Source organism: Elgaria multicarinata, chromosome 18 (genome assembly GCF_023053635.1).
Source record: "Elgaria multicarinata webbii isolate HBS135686 ecotype San Diego chromosome 18, rElgMul1.1.pri, whole genome shotgun sequence".
Lineage (NCBI taxonomy): Eukaryota > Metazoa > Chordata > Lepidosauria > Squamata > Anguidae > Elgaria > Elgaria multicarinata.
The window spans coordinates 10366045-10386697 of record NC_086188.1 but is presented as its reverse complement, the minus strand read 5'-3'; the positions used below and the strand labels follow the sequence as shown (position 1 = coordinate 10386697).

The following is a 20653-nucleotide window of genomic DNA, read 5'->3' as shown; positions in this document are numbered from 1 at the left end:
GGAAACATGGAGTTTATTGAGCAATATTTTCCAGAAATGTGCCACATAGTAAGTGTGATTTAAGAAAATAAGTATACTAGAATCATAAGAAAACTTGTAAGATAAAACTAATGAAGTATATAATACTGGGAAATGGCACGAAAATACTAAATAAGAAACACAACAAGAAAATGACAAATCTATATGCGGAGTGAATTTGCAGAATGGAAAGGAATTTTGCTAAGACTCCGGCAGCATGGTAGATAGCAGAGAATCAGCTAAAGAAATAGAATAATAGTAGAAATATTTTGATATTCTCAAAACAAGGCAATGGGATTTTTTTAAGAAGGGAAATCTCTTGATTTCATTCTTCTATACTACCTGAAATTATCAGTACATTGGTATTTACCAGTTCTAAAGCTTGTATAAAGTGTGTGTCATCTCTAAAAAATTAGGAATATAGACACTAAACTCAAACTAGTATTTTTCTTCCATTTATTGCTCAGTTATAAAACCTGCCTGTGCCAGCAAATGTATGCCATCTCAAAATATTACGATCAGGGTCCATAAAAGTCTATGCATTGCATGGTGCCTTTAGTGTTCATGCACACAATTTCCTGCATTTACATTAGAGATAATATGTGTCTACCGAGCTGCTCAGAGGCAGAACTTCCAGAGGCATGAACCCATCATTGGCAGAAAAGCCATAGATTTATTATTTATTTATTTAAAATATTTCTTGGCTGCCTTTCAGGGCAGAAGCCCTCCCAAGGCGGCTTATAGCGATAAAAATACAGAGAAACAAAATATTAAAAGTGATAAAAACATAAACGCATTAAAATAGCAAAAAGCAGCAATAAAAGCCAACAGCAAAAACACCAGCATTGACAATGGCACTAACAGCATCAACAGCACTCATATCGAGAGAAGACCAAGGTAAAATAATTGGTTTTCAAGGCCACCTTAAAAGCCTGCAATGATGGAGCATAGTGGACCTCCGATGGCAACTTGCTCCAAAGGTGTGGGGCCACTGCAGAGAGGGCCCTGTCATGTCTGATTGCCCACCTGAGTGCTCTCATAGGTAGGCAAATGAGAAGGGTCTCTCTTTCTGATCTTAAAATGCAGGCAGGCAGATATGGTTGAAGGTGGTCCTTCAAGTAACTTGGTCCCAAACCGTTTAAGGCCATACATAGATCAATGGAAGAGCACATGCTTTCTTTGCAAAAGTGTCCTAGGTTCAACTCGTGGCATCTAGGACACGGGATAAGATGGTGACTAAAACTCTGGGAGAGTGGCTGCCATTCAGTACAGACTGGGAGTAAGGGACAGTTTTGGCCCCGGAGGCAGGGGTGGACTCCCTCCTGGGACAACCCTGGGGACTGGGTGATGTCAGGAGGAAGGCTCCTCCCTCCTGAAGTCCTGCCCCCCGACCTCATCCAGACCCTGAGGGTGTCCCTGGTGGGAATTCACCTGAAGCCTCACTCTCTGTGTCACTGGTTCCCAGCTCAATTCCACAGAAAGGGCTGACTGAAATAAGATCTGTGTTTCCTAGCACAGCGCTGCAGAAAGGCAATCTTTTCTGTAGCTCTGAGCTTGGAAAATCCAACAAGGGGTGTGGCCTGGCCAAAGAACTTGCAGGCCAGAGGAGGAACCTCTGTGGGCCGTATTCGGCCCACGAGCCGGAGGTTCCCCATCCCTGGTGTAGACAATACTGAGCTAGTCGTCTGATTCTATATAAGGCAGCCTCCTGCGTTTCTTGGAAGAATGGCAATCATAGCAGCTCACACTGACACAATGATACCAAGGCATCCCCAACTGCCAAGGCAAATAATAGGGACAACGCCTTGCCTGGGGCCAGGAACACAGGGATCGTCCCTGGTAAATAGGGCACAATTGGAGCATATGGTAGTGGACAGCTGGAGTATGCCTATGCAGTTAGAGTTTGGGGGATGAGATTGCTCTAAAAGTAGAAGTCTGCTTTTGTGCTCATGTCATGCTTGTGGGCTTCCCACAGGCATCTGGCTGGCCACTGTGGAAACTGAACGCTGGACTAGTTCAACATTCAGCCTGATCCTGCACGGCCCTTATTTTGTTAGCTGACATCTTACAGCATTCCCCCCCCCCCCGTTTGTTTTATGTACAAACATATCTTATTTCGGTGTGTGCGTGTTCATAAATCCCATTTTTGTAATACAAATTGCTACTTTTTGTAAATACAGGTTTAGATTTCTGAGCCGTAATCTCGTAATCTTTTTATGGCACTGAATTATATCACAGGAAATTGCTTCAATGGAACGGTTTCTCATGTTTCCATCTCACTTGCCCCCACATTAAGAAGTTACATAAATCTTCATGCAGTTGAGGTTATGGAGCTATTTTTAGAGTTTTGTATAATTTATTTGGGAGAAGATCATTTCTGCTGCTGCTTTCTGATATGGCTTACTTTGGAAGAAAGAAGTAAGGTATTTTAATTAGCTGCTTGAGTTTAAACCTTACATTCTTCTCTTCCCCCTCCAGTTTCAGGGCTTTGGTTTCTGAGTTGCACTGGAACGAACGTTCATGCTCCAAATGTAGTCATCATGGTCATGGTTTGGCTGTCATGAATGAGATCCATGCTTGTGTGTGTGCTCTCTCTTCTTTCCTGCTCAGAGTCACTCTGTCATCTCCTGGTTTGAGCAACCTGTAGTTCATTTTTTAAATCAGTACCAGAAACCATGGTTTGAAATGGGTTTCCAGTTCACCCCACCCAAGCTAAACAATCCCAGCTGTTGTAATCTTCCCATCCTTCTTACCTCTTCCCCTTTATTTATTTATTTATTTATTTATTATTATTTAAATTTATATCCCGCCCCATAGCCGAAGCTCTCTGGGCGTTTCACAAAAGTTAAAAACAGTGAACTTTTAAAAGTATACAAAATTTAAAACCATCAAAAATATAAAAACAACAGTATAAAGCAACAGTATCCATTTAAACACCAACAGTTCTGGGGTCCATTAAAAACAAACAAACTCAGCATATGTTGTTAAATGCTGTTAAATGCCTGGGAGAAGAGAAAAGACTTGACCTGGCACCGAAAAATTAACAATGTTGGCGCCAGGCGAGCCTCATCGGGGAGATCATTCCATAATTGGAGGGCCACCACTGAAAAGGCCCTCTCCCTTGTTGCCATCCTCCGAGCTTCCCTCGGAGTAGGCACTCGTAGGAGGACCTTAGATGTTGAGCGCAGTGTACGGGTAGGTTCATGTCAGGAGAGGCGTTCCGTCAGGTATTGTGGTCCCAAGCCATGTAAGGCTTTATAGGTTAAAACCAGCACCTTGAATTGGGCTCAGAAACGTGTAGGCAGCCAATGCAAGCAGGCCAGAATCGGTGTTATATATTTGAACCTTCTGGTTCCAGTTATCAATATGGCCGCTGCATTTTGCACAAGCTGCAGCTTCTGAACTGTTTCCAAAGACTGCTCCGTGTAGAGGGCATTGCAGTAATCTAATTTGGAGGTTACCAGAGCATGGACTACAGAAGCTAGGTTATCCCTGTCCAGATAGGGGCATAGCTGGGCCACCAAACGGAGTTGGTAGATAGAAGGCACTCCGTGCCATCGAGGTCACCTAAGCCTCAAGTGACAGATGGTTCTAGGAGAACCCCCAAGCTACGAACCTGCTCCTTCAGAGGGAGTGCAACCCCATCCAGGACAGGTTGAATACCCACCATCTGGCCAGAAGAACCACCCACCAGCAGCATCTCAGTCTTGTCTGGATTGAGTTTCAGTTTATTAGCCCTCATCACATTGTATCCGCACAACAGCCCTGGAGGTAGGCTAGGCTGAGACTGAGAGTGACTAGCCCAGAGTCACCCAGCAAGCTACATGGCTGAGTGAGGATTTACACCCAATTTGCTCTGGTCCTAGTTGCAACGTGCCCACCGCTATGCTGCATTGGCTCTCCGATGCTGCAGATTTCGCCGTTTGTGCCATGGCCGTATGTGCGCAGCTCAAGAGTTTAGAATCAAAAGCTGGTCTCTCTGTTTGCTGCAGTACAAAGGTCAGTTCAGAATTCAGGATGCTCTTCTGCACTCCTTAGAATGGTTAAATAGTTGGCAAAATGTTAAGCCTTGTTTCCCAAATAAAGGCAACATCGTAGCATTAACCTGCCTTTCTGCGCTTATTTGTTAGTCTCCCTGTTCTTGCTTCCATGGATTAAATAGATTTGACACACAGAAGTTGTTTCAGACTAATGCATTCTTCAGTTGATGTGTTTGGACAGAGTATGAATAAAAATAATCTAACAAATAAGATGCAGTGCCTCGTGGGGGCGCGGGGGAAGTAGAATCCCTAAAAGATGCTGTATATTTACGGCACAGAGCAGAAAGGAACGGAAAACAAGGTTTAAAAGCTAGCAACCTAGCCTCTTGTCAGAGGCGGTGGTGTAATGCCATTCGTTAACTTGGCTTTGCTCTAGAATGTCACCAACGTTTTTGCAGACTGGACTTAAAACCTATAGAGGTGGTGGATAATGTGGAGAATAATGTTTTGTTTGGGTTTTTTTTAAAAAAGGGCAGATAAATTTGCAAGTGCTCCTTGATGCTTCGGGGAGGGGATGAAACTTAGTGGTAGAGTCGTTGCTTGAAGCGTTAAAGGTCCTAAGTTCGATCCCCAGAGAGAAATTTCAATGTGAACTTCTGGAGAGCGACAGCCAGTCAATGTAGTCTTCAGCCTTTTTGGACCAGTGACTGACCTTTAGCCCAAACATGCATTTGAGGATCCACATCTTAGTTCTCCCCCTGCCCCGAAATATTTGTATGCTGATAGCGGTGCTATTATGACCCACTTTAGGCCAGGCTGTGATCTGGGAGTGGGTCCTGACGTACCAGCTGAAAACCAGTGGTGTAAACCAGAGGTAGAGAACCTTTTTCAGCCCGAGGGCCAAATTGCACAATGGGAAAGGTCTCAGGGGGACCCCATTCCATCTATGAGCAGGGCCAAAGGCAGAGTGGGCATGGTCAAATGTGATTATTACCATTTTAACTCTACTCAGAAGTAAGAAGGAGAAGGCTTCTGTCTAATCATAAGTAAGCGGGACTGAATCACTCAGCAGCACTTTCCAATAGCCTCCCATATACAAAGCCTCTGCATTTCTACTCACAAATAAGTAGCTCTCCTGCCTGCAAAAAGCACAGCCCAATTCTTTGCAAGGTATTTAAAGGTTAGTTGCCTTTAAATACCTTCTTATCTCCAATCAGTAGTTAGAAATATCAGCAAATGAAGCTTACACCAATAGGGAACACTAGGGTGGGGTGGAGCCACATCCATCCCATGGCCTGGAGTTTCCCCATCCCTAGTGTAGACAGCACTAATCTAAATGCAACAATGATCTGACTTGGTATAAAGCAGCTTCCTGGTTTCGTAGCTGCATTCTTCCAAATTCACAGGTGGCAGCCACAGCCAAGAGTGTGTTTGACCGGTGTACCCTGGTGGGGCGCATACAAAACTGGTGAGCGTTTTTTGCCCAGAGATCCTTGCCTTATTTTGCTTGAGCAAAAATTATTATTTTCAAAGTCTTCTGAAAATCTGCAGGAGGTCATTTTAAACTCTAAACCATGCATCCCATCTCCTAGGTCGACAGTGAAACTTCATCACATCCTGGCACAGTCCTCTGTAGGTTTGTGCCTCTTTCCCCATAATGAAAAACAAAATCCTGCCAACCCTGAGTCTCCAAAAGAAAGGTTCCCGAAAGGTATTTTTGAGGGCAAGAGAGAAACTAGAACAACCCTTGAGTCCAAGATGTGGGTACTGGCAAATCAACCAGTAATTGAGATTAAAGATACTCTACTGAGCATAAAACTGGTCTAGCTCATTGATTAGAAATGCTTAGCCATTGTAGCCAAAGTCTCCTCTTCCCATGAATTAATGTCGGCTTTTATAGCCTCTTCTAGATCATCAAAATTACTTCATAATGACCAAATATATTATAACTAATTGGCTTAAGAAAGCAGGCTGCTTCGGAGGTCACCCTTAAAATGTTCAAATTGTTGTTTCTTGAGTAACTCCTTGAATTAAACCTGGCTGCCTTTTAAATCTATGCTTCATTGCTCAAGTGCGGAAGGGAGCACTGCTTGGCTCTTATTTAGCATCCAGCCTTTTGGAACACCATGCCTTCTGGTAAAATGCACAATTTGGAACCTTCACACGTGGGATAATGTATTTGTATTGACTAGAAACATTTGTGTTTCCTTTAAAACCTGATCCTGTAATTGGGAGTGGGCAATACAGTCCACTTTTCAGATTGCATCTCCATATTCATTGCCTAGCATTGGGTCCTACCGTCTGCCATAAGAACCCTACTGGATCAAACCAAAGGCCTGTCTCAAGGGTAGGGAACTTCTTTCAACCTGAGGGCCAAATTCAATTTTAGGGAAGGTCTCAGGGGCCATGTTCCAGCGGTGGGTGGGGCCAAAGCCAGAAGGGGCGGGGCCAAAATTACAACAACAACAACAACAACAAAAACCACCGTCATATTGTAGCTTAAAGCTCTTATTGCCAGTGACTTAAAATGTGGGGGGAGACCTCACAAAAGCTGTGAAACCACCAAATAATTGGTGGTTGGGTGAAAGGCGTCTCTAGGGATGACTATCTGGATTTGGCCTCTGGACCTGAGGTTCCCCATCCTTGGCCTATTTAGTCCAGCAATTCTGTTCCCACAATGGCCAACCAGATGCCAAGGGAAGTTCCCATCTCTCCATTTTGTGGTAGCATAAGGACAGCTCTGCAAGGTCAGACCTAAGGCCTCAGTAGGGGCTTCCAGTCCTGGTAGGCCTGAACATCAACTTCAAATGAAGGTGGAGGACAATTTGGGTTGGCTCATGCAGTGTGGTGTTCCCAAGACCAGGCTAGAAGCTCTGTTGCATGGCTGTGGCTGGATGGGAGATGATGCGGAGGCAGGAATGATCTCTGCAATGGGACAGAAAACCAGTTCTGTCAACAGGTTGTCGCTATTTCTGTTCCTGGCACATTGTTCCTGGTGGATAGTTAAGAGTTTCCTAATGACAAGCAGAAGCATAGATTTAGGCAGCCTTAATGGCTGGTTTTGGTTAACTGTTAATACTGAGCAACGCAGTACACTTTTCAATTACACAAGTCATATCTACACATTCTGAGCACCTTCAGTGTCAGTATATTGCGTGGGATTTTAGGGTAGTCTTCCTGCAGAAAACTTCTTAAAGAAGCTATGATGGAATCTTCTTTTGTTTTTTGGTAATTTCGATGTTTCTGCTTAAAAGGATTGTTTGTAGCTGTCTAAAGTTTTTGGAGATGCTCCATCAGTAGCACTGAGAAACTGATTACATCTTCCAGTGGGCATTGGAATGAACTCCAAACGAATACGCAAAGCATCCTTCTCTGCTTTAATAGCCAAGTGAAACTTGGAGCTCAAAGGCCAAAGAGTCCAAATATTATGGATCGGGTGCTCCTCTGAGGCTTCCTTGCCGTATTGACTGCTCTTATGCTAGCCTCCTTTTTGGTCTCTGAATTCAGAAAATTGCATTTCTGTGTATATCTCGGGGAGAAACGACCCTTCTTTCTGTCTCTAGACATCTTACACGTCCAGCTGCTCATTGAATTGCCACATGAAGCAGACCTCTTCAAGCCTTTGTCCCTGATCCCATCCCACCCTGTTCCTTTAAATAGATAAAACTCAAGGGAAAGTATAAACTGTGAAGTCCTCCTTTTACCCAGTACTAACTTCAAACAGGGGTTATGGCCGCCTGGATGTTGCAGCTCCTGATCCCCAAATGCCCTTGAAATTCTGAAACTGAATGTTGAGACTCAAGAAGTGACAGAAAGGCACTCTGCAAATCAGCCTTCCCCAATCTGAGGTCCTCCAGATGTTTTAGATGACAACTCCCATCACCCCTGACTATTAGGAATGCTGGCTAAGGCTGCCATCCACGACATCTGGATGGCACCAGTTTGGGAGACGCTGTTCTAAGTCCTTTTGAAATCTTCTGCCCTTGAGGAGGTGGAAACAATTCCGATAAATGTGCCATATGGAGACTCCACATGGTTTAAGATCCGGTCTTGGATACCTCCCCAGTTAAATTGCATAAAAGTTGTGTGTGTTGAGTATTCATATATAATGTTTTGTTTTGTTTTACTGTATGTAGATGCGGCCTTTCTGCCATAGGCGATGCCTACATACAGTGTCTACATAGGCCCGTTTGTAGACAAGGATACTTTTTTCATTGTGTCGAACCCGTGAGCTGACCAGAAAATATCAAAGAATCGGTGGGGAGAGAGGAAAACAAGAAAATGCAAATATTGACTGGTTCATACTCTTACATGGGAGCTGTTCAGACAACACGCTAAGCCATGCTTAGGCCGTTAACCCTTTTTGCAGCAAATGGTTAGTGAGCGTGTTTAAACCATGGTTATGTAGCCACCATGGTTAGGAATGGTTCACATGACATGCTAAGTCATGGGTCACGTGACATGTTAAGCAATAATGTTTAGCTCAAAATGCTTAACCACCTTGGCTTAGCGCGTTGTCTGAACAAGGTCATAATGAAGTTATGTAGTAGCCAGGGGGAATGGCCGTTGTGACCATCAGTTCTGGAAAGGAACACTTCGTTCCAGCCAGGCCAATGGACAGGGCCTTCTGCCTTACCACTTCCTCCTATGAGGTCAGTTCTAATGGGTGGTAAGGGAGGCTGTTCAGGATGGGGAGGTGCCAGTGGCAATAAGCCCTCTTCCCTCTGAGGCAGCCATTTGGAGTTCCTGCCTTTGGAATCATTTCTTTACTGTGCCTTTGGTATTCATTTGCCAACAGGAATACTCTTTCATAGTCTACAACCAATGAGCTGGCCTGAAGCTATCATTGCTCCTGAGAAACAATCACTTATTTATATATTGCTTTTCTTGTAAATTATCAGGGCAGTGAGCTCTGCTAATAAAACCAATAAAATACAAAGCAATATCTGATAAAATAGCTAAGAGCAGAGACACCACAGTGACAACAAAGGTCCGCATAGTTAAAGCAATGGTATTCCCCGTAGTAACCTATGGCTGCAAGAGCTGGACCATAAGGAAGGCTGAGCGAAGGAAGATAGATGCTTTTGAACTGTGGTGTTGGAGGAAAATTCTGAGAGTGCCTTGGACTGCAAGAAGATCAAACCAGTCCATACTCCAGGAAATAAAGCCAGACTGCTCACTTGAGGGAATGGTATTGAAGGCAGAACTGAAGTACTTTGGCCACATAATGAGAAGACAGGACACCCTGGAGAAGAGGCTGATGCTAGGGAAAGTGGAAGGCAAAAGGAAGAGGGGCCGACCAAGGGCAAGATGGATGGATGATAGTCTGGAGGTGACGGACTTGACCTTGGGGGAGCTAGGGGTGGCGACGGCCGACAGAAAGCTCTGGCGTGGGCTGGTCCATGAAGTCATGAAGAGTCGGAAACGACTGAACGAATAAACAACAACATCAGCTGCTGCATGAGAACACCCCCCCCCCAAAGTATACTTTTATATTACATGAGCGAAAGAGCAACACTTCCTCAAATCCTCCTCAAATGCTGCCCCTGTTCCCATGGTATAACGTTCATTAGCCATGATTGATCACTGCTTATTAGCTTTCTGGTTAATGTTTGATATTTGATTTGCAGCAGCAAGGGCTCTTTCCTCAAGGCTTGTGGGTTCAGGTGCTGCTTCGTTTCTCACCTGAGGGCTACCTGCAATCCAGCCAGCTGTTAATGGAGCTCGGTAAAAGATGATTGAATGGGGTTCTGGTGTCATCATTTCTTTATGATAGGCCAGAGATCATTGGGGTTTAACTATGCCAATCCAGGGGGCCAGATGTCTCAAAGTGACCCCAGTGTCTCTTGTCTCTCCTTCCTCTTCCATTACAGACTGACGCCATGGGTCAGTCATGCTTCCCCACTTCCCACCCCATGCAAGAAGCTGTCCCACAGTTGAGATATACCAAGTCATGAGATGTAAACGGGCAGCATCCAACAGGGTCCTTCTGTTAGTGCAAATGATGTTGCACTAGGGGAAACCAGGTTCTGAACTATGCACAATATGAGAATCCAGTTAAGGTTACACTTGCGCAAGCATGGATGCTCAAGCGATTGTGGGTTGTGCTTGCCTTGCGCATAACCCTTGTGCAACCGGTTGTGCAACCGCTTGTCTGAGCATAATAGGTAACTGCTTACACAACAGAAAGATTCAGCAGAGCTCCGCTGGCCCATATGGACTTTGCAGAATTTATTTAATTTATTTATTTATTAGATATTTATACTGCCCAACAGCCTAGAATGACTCCATTGGATCCTGCCCAGAAGGACCTTCCCCCCCTTTTTTTTTGCACATCATTGAGCGCCCCATCTAAAAATTCTTGTCATTCAAACGTTCTTCACCATCCAAGGCAATGATATTTTCCAACTCTTCTCCCACAGGCTTATCCTAGCAGCTAACAGAGATGAATTTTACCACCGACCATCGAAATCAGCCGACTTCTGGGACAACAGCAATGAGATCCTCAGCGGTATGTGACACACTCCTTGCATGTTTATTTATTTGTTTTATTACATTGCTCAAGGTGGTGGACGTGGTCCTCTCTCTCTCATTTCTATCTCACAACAACCTTGTGAGGTAGGTTAGGCTGAGAGAGAGTGACGGCCCCAAGGTCTGCCACTGTGTCCCCCCAGTGTCCCCCCAGTCCTAGTTCAGCGCTCTAACCATTGGTCCACATTCCTCCTTTTTTCTGATCATGTTCAATTATACTTCTGACTATAAATCTACAAGAAGATTCTATTGGAATGAGTACCTACCATCACGGTTTGATGTGGCCGTCAAAGACGATTGTATGGCTATTATGGACGCCATTTTCTGAAATACATTTTAAAAAGCAAGGATAGCTGTGGTGGTCCATGAGGAAAAAATCCAAAACTGATAGTTGGGCAATACTTTTATTAGAACCAGCAAAAATGTCCCGAACACATGTGAGCTTGTCTGCAGTTTTAGACCCAGTCTTAAAATGGAGACTTGCAAACTGAATGAACCAGTCATTTGCTAATTGTTGCAGGTATCCAATTACATTAAGCTAGGGTGACCCTATGAAAAGGAAGACAGGGCTCCTGTATCTTTAACAGTTGTATTGAGAAGGGAATTTCAGCAGGTGTCATTTGTTTATATGGAGAACCTGGTGAAATTTCCTCTTCATCACAACAGTTAAAGCTGCAGGTGCCCTGCCCTCTTTTAAATTTGGTCACTCTAGTATAGCTCCTGCAGCTTTAACTGTTGTGATGAAGAGGGAATTTCACCAGGTTCTCCATATATACAAATGACACCTCCTGAAATTCCCTTTTCTATGCAACTGTTAAAGATACAGGAGCCCTGTCCTCCTTTTCATATGGTCACCCTATTAAATTAAACAGTGCATTTTGGGAGAGAGAAGCAATGGCTGATCCCCATTTCTGAAAACCTAAAAGGCCAGCTGCACCTCAGATCTGCCTCTTGCCTTAGGCGAAATGCACAGGTTCCTGGATTGGCATGGAGCAGGTTTACAGAGAGACATGACAGTCCTTGTATTATCAAAGCTGGAGATTAATTGTAGGCGGTGCATTAGATAAAGAAGTTAATTCAAGCCCTAATGTTGATTGGAGAAATTCAACCTTCAATGCAAAGTCCCTCTTCCAGTGGTAGAAAATCCTCTTCTTCAGGAGGTAGATTTCCACCCCAGTGGTGAATTCCACCTTTTGTGGCATTTTATTTGGAGCTAATATAGGTACTACCCAGCTTGCTGGATTTTCCTTTCATTGGTGGTGTGTGTATGTGTGTTTTACAGCTTAAACAACAGTGTTTTAATCTGACACCTGAAATCGAGTGATTTCAGCCCTAGTTAAATACAATAGAAATGGATTCTCCTCTCCCATAAATGCGGTGTGACAACCCATTTTTCAAGTGTACGGTTTTGGCAGGGAAACCAGAAAGCTGCACTTTTTAAAGTGTTTGTGTGAACTTGGCTTTCATCTTTAATCACACGGGCATTGATCAAGTGACTTTAAAACAGTTAAACAACTTGGTGCTGCAGGAAAGAGAGTTTCTGAAGTGTGTCGTTCATTGCTTTTTATCAATTTGCAATTTACTGACTCATAAACAGAAACGGCTCTCCGGCCTCCTCGGCTTATTAGCCTCCTGCCTGGGAACTTTTTAAAAAGTTCCTCATCCTGTTGTCCACTTAACACTGGCTCCCGAGCACATCTTTTCAAACTAAAGTGCAAGTTCCTCTATGCACATAAATAAAAATGAGAGATGGGCAGGCAAAGCGTAGCTTCAAAAAAAAACCAAAAAAAAACCACACACACATTTGACTGTGCAAAGATTTTTCTCTTATGCTTGATGTTGTTGTCATTGGCAGGAAGAATTGCAAGGATAAATCACACTCTCAGCACTGCAGCTCCTTTTGCTTTCTGAAAGTTTGGCTTTCATTCCAAATTCTTGATGGATGCTTCCACCCCCTCCTTTTATACAGATGCATGGCAGGACCAAAAAAAAAAGGCGCACACTTTGATGCTGAAATGTGAATTTTAACCGAGTGCTAGCCTATAGCAAAACGGGGAGAAGCTAAACCCCATTTTTGATGTGTTTATTGTCTTTCTCTCTAAGCTCTTCTGTGCCTAGTTCTATGAGATGAGAGTGCCATGAATTGAAGATATTCTCAAGGGTGTTAGTGGTTTAGGTTACGTTTATTGTGTTGCTAATGCCCTCTTTGAATTGATAAGGCCTTTCTTTCTCGTCTCAAATGAGAGTAGACGTACCCAAAACTACAAATAACGCAAAAACAAGTGCACTAAAAGAGCTGTGCACCTTTTTCTTTCTTAATTCGTTTTTCTGCCTTAAGGCAGCCTTGATTTTTAAACTCGCCTGGTTACCATAGGTGACAAGGAATTCTGTACAGGCGAGCAAGTGGGCTGGCCGCGGAGGGGATGGATCTCCCCATTCCTCCTCCGCCAATTTGCTTGATTTCCACACTGGCCGTGGAGGGAGAGAAGCTGGCAGGAGAAGGAGAGGCAGATCACTCCGCCTTTCCTCCGCCAACCCTCCACGATGGCCCCCGAGAAAGCGAAGTCAGCCCAGAAACGCAAAGGCTGGTGGGTGAGAGATGGCTCACCACTGGGAGAACAGCACGTCCCTTCCTCTGCGGCCAGGACAGAAACGGAGCAGGCTGATGGATAAAGGACGCGGCGATCCATCCTTTTGAAGAACATACAAAGAGCCATTCTGGATCAGACCAGAAGTCCATCTAGTCCAGCATTCTGTTCACACAGAGGCCAACCAGCTGTTGACCTGGAACCCACAAGCAGGACACGAATGCAATATCACCCTCCCGCCCATGTTCCCCTAAAACTGGTGTACGTAGGCTTACTGTAGGCAGCGTATAGCCATCAGGACTAGTAGCTATAGATAGCCTTCCCCTCCAGGAATTTGTCTAATCTCCTTTTAAAGCCATTTAAATTGGTGTCCATCACTACATTCTGCGGTAGCTAATTCCATAGTTTAATGTGAATCGCACAGTGCTTGCTCTGCTGACGTTTGCTAGCAGCAGAGAAGGGCTCTGGCATGCCTTGCTTCGTGCAGACCTGAATGCTTTTTTCACTTTACGCCTTCCAACTGCGGATGGCCATGACTGGTTCACATGGTGACTCGGGCATGATTAGCTTGTGTGTCAGCTTCTCCCCTATTTGATGGGTGCTATTTGCTTGTGATACAAAGGCTGTCTCTGTGGCAACGGACAAACAGTACAGATTCTGGGCGACTGCCTAATGTAACGATTGAAGCCATGGTGTGGAAAATACTGTCAGATGAGTAGCAGTGGAAAGTGTGACCTTTTTTATAACTCCATATAGTGTAATACTCCATATAGTGTAATACCATCTGTTAGGTATGCTTTAAGGTGGATTCCTGCATTTAGGAGGTTGGACTCAATGGCCTTATAGGCCCCTTCCAACTCTACTATTCTATGATTCTATTAGGCCAACTCAAAGTTCACAAATAATGTACAAGCTTCCGAGAGCCCCAGATCTCTTTGTTAGATAAGAAGTTACAAAGAGTATTGTGGGGGTGGGTGATAGGAGAGAAAATGGGGTACGGAGGCTGATTGGGTGTTATAATCAGGATGTCAGCCGATTCAGAGCCTTAAGATGATAAGGAAGAGGAGGGTTTGCAGGCCCAGGTGATATGATGATTTCAGGCTTCATTGCTCCTAAGACCAATGGGAATAGGAAAGTAGCATATAATTGTTGACCTTGAACCCATCACATCACCTGGGAAAACCCAATTTAAATACTGTAGCGCTCCCATAGAACTAGAACCCTGGATCATCCCATGAAGCTGAATGGTGGGGGATTCCGAATAGATAAAAGGAAGGACTTCTTCACGCAGCATATAGTTGCATTATGGAATTGGTTTTCATAAGATGTAGTGATAGCCACCAACTTGGACGGTTTTAAAAGGGGGTTAGACAAATTCATGGAGGAGAAGGCCATCGATGGCTACTAGTCATGATGGTTATGTGCTACCTCCAGTATCCAAGGCAGTAAGCCTCTGTATATCAGTTGCTGTGGAGCATCAGCGGGAGGGAGCTACTGCACTCATGTCCTACGTGCAGGTTTCTCACTGGCAACTGGTTGGCCATTGTGTCAACAGAACTCTAGAATAGAGGGACCTTTGGTCTGATCCAGTAGGTCTTGTGTTTTTAATGAATGCTGTTTGTTTTATTGCTATGGTAGGTTTGGATATGGAGGAAGGAAAAGAAGGGGGGACCTGGCTTGGAATCAGCAAGAAAGGCAAGATGGCGGCCTTGACGAACTATATGCAGCCAATGATAGACAAGAATGCAAAAGGAAGAGGTATGTATAAGGAAGTGGGAGGTGACGACGGATAATATACCTGGAAGTGGGCAACTGTAAATCGTTGTCATTGAAATGAATTCTTTGGCAGGCCCATTCTTGCTCTTCTGTTCATGTGTTCAGCTACAATATCCCCAGGCCTAGAACAGCTTCCCTCTCCATTATTAAACCAAAATAACATTTATTTACTTACAGAAAAGAATTGTAAACTGTCCTTTAGGGTAAACTTGAAGATATTTTTGGATAGGGCCTGTAACGATGGGGCATGGCTGACATCAAATGGGAGGTGGGGGTGGGGGTGGGGGTATGACTGAGAAATCTCCTCCTTCAACCTCCCCCAGACTCTTCAATATACTTCTGAAAGGGTTATAAGGAGATCTTTTTATATAGAGACAGACCATTGGTCTATTGTGACCTGCTTCAGTAGCAACTTTTGATTGGCAGCAAGTCTCCAGGGTCATGATCAAAGATCTGTCCCAGCCAAAATGCCTATAATACCAGCATTTTTTAAAAAAAATCTTACAGGCTGTACCTAAGCCTAAGAGGCATTTCAAACTTTTAGAACGGGGCAGGGGGAGGGAATGCACACAAAAGCCAGAAAACTACCAAGAGATCAGCCACTAAGGGAAAGGGTTTGGAGCCAAGGAAAGGGAGTGGGGCCATCTGGGGAACACTGGAGGGCCGCAGTAGGACCAGATGCGGCCCACGGACCTGCAGTTCAACACCCTGGTTAGTGACATGGAATAATTTCACATTTGGAAATGTATAAGTAGCACTTACAAGATATTGTAGTCAGTTCTCATTTGGCTGTTTTCAGAGTCATCCCTCCCAACTTGTATTTAGAGGAGGGAAATGTAATTTTGCAAATCTTGGGTGTTCTTCCATGCTGGTACCCTCTTGTACAGGGATAGTGTCATTTTGACTACATAATGTTCAGCACTCACAGCCTGAGCACTGGAAATAAGATGGAATGATGGGCCATCTCTTAGTACTGCAAACACATGCCACCTTGAAAGTTAGTTTTTTTTAAAATTTATTTAATTTAATAACAACGACTAAAATGTGTCAAAACGAATACTGAACTATGCTTAAAAATGCAGCTCTAAAAGCTGCTTGCTCCTTAGGGAGAATTATGTTTTCACAGGCCCATCGTTCAAGAGTTGCCAACAAATATTTGGCATTGTATAGAGATATGGAAAAAAATTAAACTAATGGGTCTGTAATTGCTAGGCTGGTTTCTATCACCCTTCTGGTAAATCGGGACCCAACTGGCAGGGACTTTTGCCAGAAGCATCGATAGCATCAGGAAAAAAAATAACTATCATAGGACTCCTCCGTTCCAAGTTGCTTTGGAAGCATTCAGCAGCAGCCAGAAAGTTATGAGAACCAGGTGTTTGGATACCTAAGGCTCAAACAGGATTGAAACTGCAGTTTATGCAGCATAGATATTATCATGTTTGCTTCACATCCAAAAGGTCCCTAGTTTGAAATCCAGCAGAAATCGCTTCCTTGAGAGGATCTATAACTCCACGGTGGATCACATGCTTTGCATGCAGAAGATCCCAGGTTCAGTCCCTAGGCCAGCCTTCCTCAACCTGGGGCGCTCCAGATGTGTTGGACTACAACTCCCAGAATGCCCCAGCCAGCTGGCTGGGGCATTCTGGGAGATGCAGTCCAACACATCTGAAGCGCCCCAGGTTGAGGAAAGCTGCCCTAGGCTCTTCAGCTAGAAAGATCAGGTCACAGATAACGGTAAAGCCTTGTGCCTCAGACCTTGGAGAGACTGCCAGTCAGAGGGGTCGCCAACCTTTTTGGGTTTCGTGGGCACATTTTGAATTTTGAGAGTGTTGTGGCACTCTTAGAAAATGGCTGCCATGATGGGGGGGGGAGGGCTTGCTCATTAATAAAATGGCTGCCGTGGTGGACATCACCAGTCCCAAACCACTCATTTCCCAGAAGGCAAACTTGTGAGACTATGGCCGGGTTCACACAACATGCTAACCCGTACTCAGTGGTTGAGTGTGGGTTGTTGTTGAGCTGTGCGTTATTGTGTTGTCTGAATGCAGTGCATCTTTTGCAGTGTGGGTTATCGTGCTGTCTGAGCACAGAGCCTTTTCTGCAGGGCGGCTTGTTAACCATGGAGTGTGGCTTGTTAAGCATCCTGAACAACCCAGCAACAAATCATGAGTTTTCAGGGTGGCTTGTTTTTTTAAAAAAAAAGCCACCCTGCACAAAACGCGCTGCATTCAGACAACACAATAACCCACGGTTCAACAACAATCCACACTCAACCACTGAGTGTGGGTTAGCGTGTCGCTTGAACCCTGTCTAAAAGAAAAGTTTTGTTGCTTATTCGTTCAGTCGCTTCCGACTCTTCGTGACTTCATGGACCAGCCCACGCCAGAGCTTTCTGTCGGCTGTTGCCACCCCTAGCTCCCCCAAGGTCAAGTCTGTCACCTCCAGAATATCATCCCTCCATCTTGCCCTTGGTCGGCCCCTCTTGCTTTTGCCTTCCACTTTCCCTAGCATCAGCCTCTTCTCCAGGGTGTCCTGTCTTCTCATTATGTGGCCAAAGTACTTCAGTTTTGCCTTTACTACCATTCCCTCAAGTGAGCAGTCTGGCTTTATTTCCTGGAGTATGGACTGGTTGGATCTTCTTGCAGTCCAAGGCACTCTCAGAATTTTCCTCCAACACCACAGTTCAAAAGCATCTATCAACTTACCCAAAAACCTAATTTACAAGGCAAAGGTGGGGTCTGAGCTCCAAAACGCAAAGCCACTCTTTGAATGCAAAATACGGTGGCACTGGAGGGCAGCACCTTACTTTGCAGCATGCCTATGTAAGAGAAAAACGATTTAAGAAATTTAAAAAAAAAAATCAGAAGGGGCAGGAACAGCAAGAGAAATTGATGGATATCTGATGGCTATATATAAAAATACGTTGTGTGGATATGACAAAATGTGTGCAAAACATGGTGTGGAGAATGTGGATAGGGAGACATCTTTTTCCCTCTCTCAGAATAGTAGAACCCAGTGGGGTCATCCCATGAAGTGGGCGATTCAGGACAGATAAAAGGAAGGACTTCTTCACACAGTGCAGAGTTAAATTATGGAACTCACTACCACAAGATGTAGTGTTGGCCACCAATTTGGATGGCTTTAAAAGGGGGGTGGATAAATTCCTGGAGGAGAAGGCGATCCATGGCTACTAGCCCTGATGGTTGTGTGCTATCTCCAGTATCCGAGGCAGTAAGCCTATGTACACTAGTTGTTGGGGAACATGGGTGAGAGGGTGCTGTTGCACCATGTCCTGCTTTGTTGGTCCCTGGTCTACAGCTGGTTGGCCACTGTGTGAACAGAGTGCTGGACTAGATGGCGCCTCGGTCTGATCCAGCAGGGCTCTTCTGATGTCTTCGTTGGGTTTGAGTTCCACGTGTATATTATGCCAGTGTGTGCTCCAAAGAGCCGGGTTGGCGATGGATTCCCACAACATACACATGGGCTCAAAGTGCAGGTTTGCAACTGAGTTGCTTTGCAAAATTCCTGCCTAGTGGAAGATAGAATTAGGGATGATGTGATGGGGGTCACACAGCATCATTTGTTTGGAGCAGGCATAAAATATTTGAAATGCTCTAAAGAAGTAGGTAAAGGTAACTTAGTAATGGTGAGCACTGTCCGCGACTGATCAAACGCAAGTTAGCCGTGTTTGTGCTTTGCTCTTGATGTTGACAGGAGTGAGTCTGAAAGCTTATTCGTTTCTGATACATTTGTTTATCTCAAGAAATCATTTGACCAATTCTGAATCCTATTACTCCCCTCACCTTTACTCCGTGCAGGTGCCCTGGTGACAAATTTTTTGACTTCGGATGTCGACAGTTACTCTTACTTGAAGAAAGTTGCCGTAGAAGGACATCTTTACAATGGATTTAATTTGATAGCAGCAGATTTGAAGTAAGTCTATAAAAACTTCATAGTTATCCAGCAGCGGTGGGGAAGAACATGGAGATCAGTGGAGTGGATCTAATTGATCGCGCTAAATGTTCGCAGCATGGGCATTTTTCATAGCAGAGGCTCTAGTTACTCTTGGGTTTCTTTCTAACTGCAGCTCTTGGATTCAAAAGGGACAACACATCTTTGCTCACATATCCCTAAGAAAAACGCACAACCAGCTCAAGTTTTTCCTACAGGCTTCCCGTCCCACACCACCCGGAAATTGAGACAGGGGCAGATGCATTTTGCGTTTGAAAATCCATACATTATAGCCTATGTTTCTAAGGGCCAAAAGTCACTTAAAGACATAGCAAGCAGCGACGTCTCCCCAGCTTCTTCTTTTACTCTAAAGTAAACGCTAGAGTCCAGGTTTGGACTGTAGGGTGCAGAATAAAGGGCTTTAACCCTTCTGTTCTTCCTGCCTCTTGCATCTGCAATCTTGCTGGGGAGGGCAGTCCATAATCGGGGAGCCACCACTGCAAAGGCCCTCTTCCTTGTTGCCATCCCCTGAACCTCCCTCAGAGGTGGCACTTGGATGTTGATCCTAGGCCATGTTACGGTTTATAGGTTAAAACCAGTACCTTAAATTAGGCTCAGAAACGTATAGGCAAGCACTGTGTAGAAAGCTGCCTGGTCCATCTAGCTCAGTACTGTCCACACTGACTGACAGCATCTCTACAGGGTTTCAGACAGGAGTCGTGCCATGCCCTACTTACAGATGCCGAGGATCACACCTGCATGAAGGTCATGTGCTCTCTCACTGAGCTCCGGCCGCTGCTACCTTGTAGGCCCCTTCCAACTCTGCTATTCTATGATGCTAGAGCAGCGGTTCTCAACCTGTGGGTCGGAACCCCTTTGGAGATCAAATGACCCTTTCACAGAGGTCACCTAAGACTATCGGAAAACACATATTTCCGATGGTTTAGGAAACTGTATTGACTGAACTATGTCATGTATCATCTTTTGTATTATTAAAGCTATTGTTATGTATTATTTTCATTAGCAAACCATCCCATGACAATGGATCGTGTAGAGAAGAACGAAAATAATTTTATGGTTGGGTGTCACCACAACATGAGGAACTGTATTAAAGGGTCGCGGCATTAGGAAGGTTGAGAACCACTGTGCTAGAGGAACAGAATAGAGATTCGGCAATGGCAGGAAGGGGCTAACGAAAGAGGAGGCGCCAACCAAAGTTTGCAGTGCTTAAGGTCAAGGAGAGCGACATGCTGTGCAGTGGTTGAGAAAAGGAGACAGGATTGCCAAAGCGTTGGGATAAGCCAAACACATCGTGCATAGTTAAACTATGGGATTTGCTACCTCAAGACGTCATGATGGCCACCAATTTGGATGACTTTAAAAGGGGATCAGACAAATTTCTGGAGGAGAAGGCTATCAATAGCTACTAGTCCTGATGGATCTATGCTACCTCCAGTATCAGTATACCTGTGTACACCAATTGCTGGGGAACATGGGCAGGAGGGTGCTGTTATGTCCTGCTTGTGGATTTCCCATGGATGGATGGATGGATGGCCACTGTGTGAACAGAATGCTGGACTAGATGGACCTTTGGTCTGAGCCAGCAGGGCTCTTCTGGTGTTCTAACTTTACAAAAGGGAAGAGTGATGGGTAGGAAAAAGAGCATAGTGCAGTTCTACAGTCATTACAAGTTAATGGTTGAAATCTTCTTCTTTTGGTCACCAGGCCAGGCAAATAGGGAAAGTTTGAGTGGGTGGGTAAGGGACAAGAGGCAGAACTGGTTGTGACAATCACATTGAAGTCAAGAAG

At 44.7% G+C, this 20653-nt stretch overlaps 1 protein-coding gene across 4 annotated transcripts in view; it reads left to right on the top strand.

Moving 5' to 3' along the window:
• Positions 1-20653, top strand: part of TANGO2 (transport and golgi organization 2 homolog) — an 80703-nt gene that overhangs the window by 25183 nt on the left and 34867 nt on the right. For all 4 annotated transcript variants that reach the window (XM_063144168.1, XM_063144166.1, XM_063144165.1 and 1 more), the window contains exons 3-5: positions 10421-10509; positions 14756-14875; positions 18712-18826. In XM_063144168.1, coding sequence (XP_063000238.1) covers positions 10421-10509; positions 14756-14875; positions 18712-18826 — 324 coding nt within the window. The remainder of the gene's footprint in view (positions 1-10420; positions 10510-14755; positions 14876-18711; positions 18827-20653) is intronic.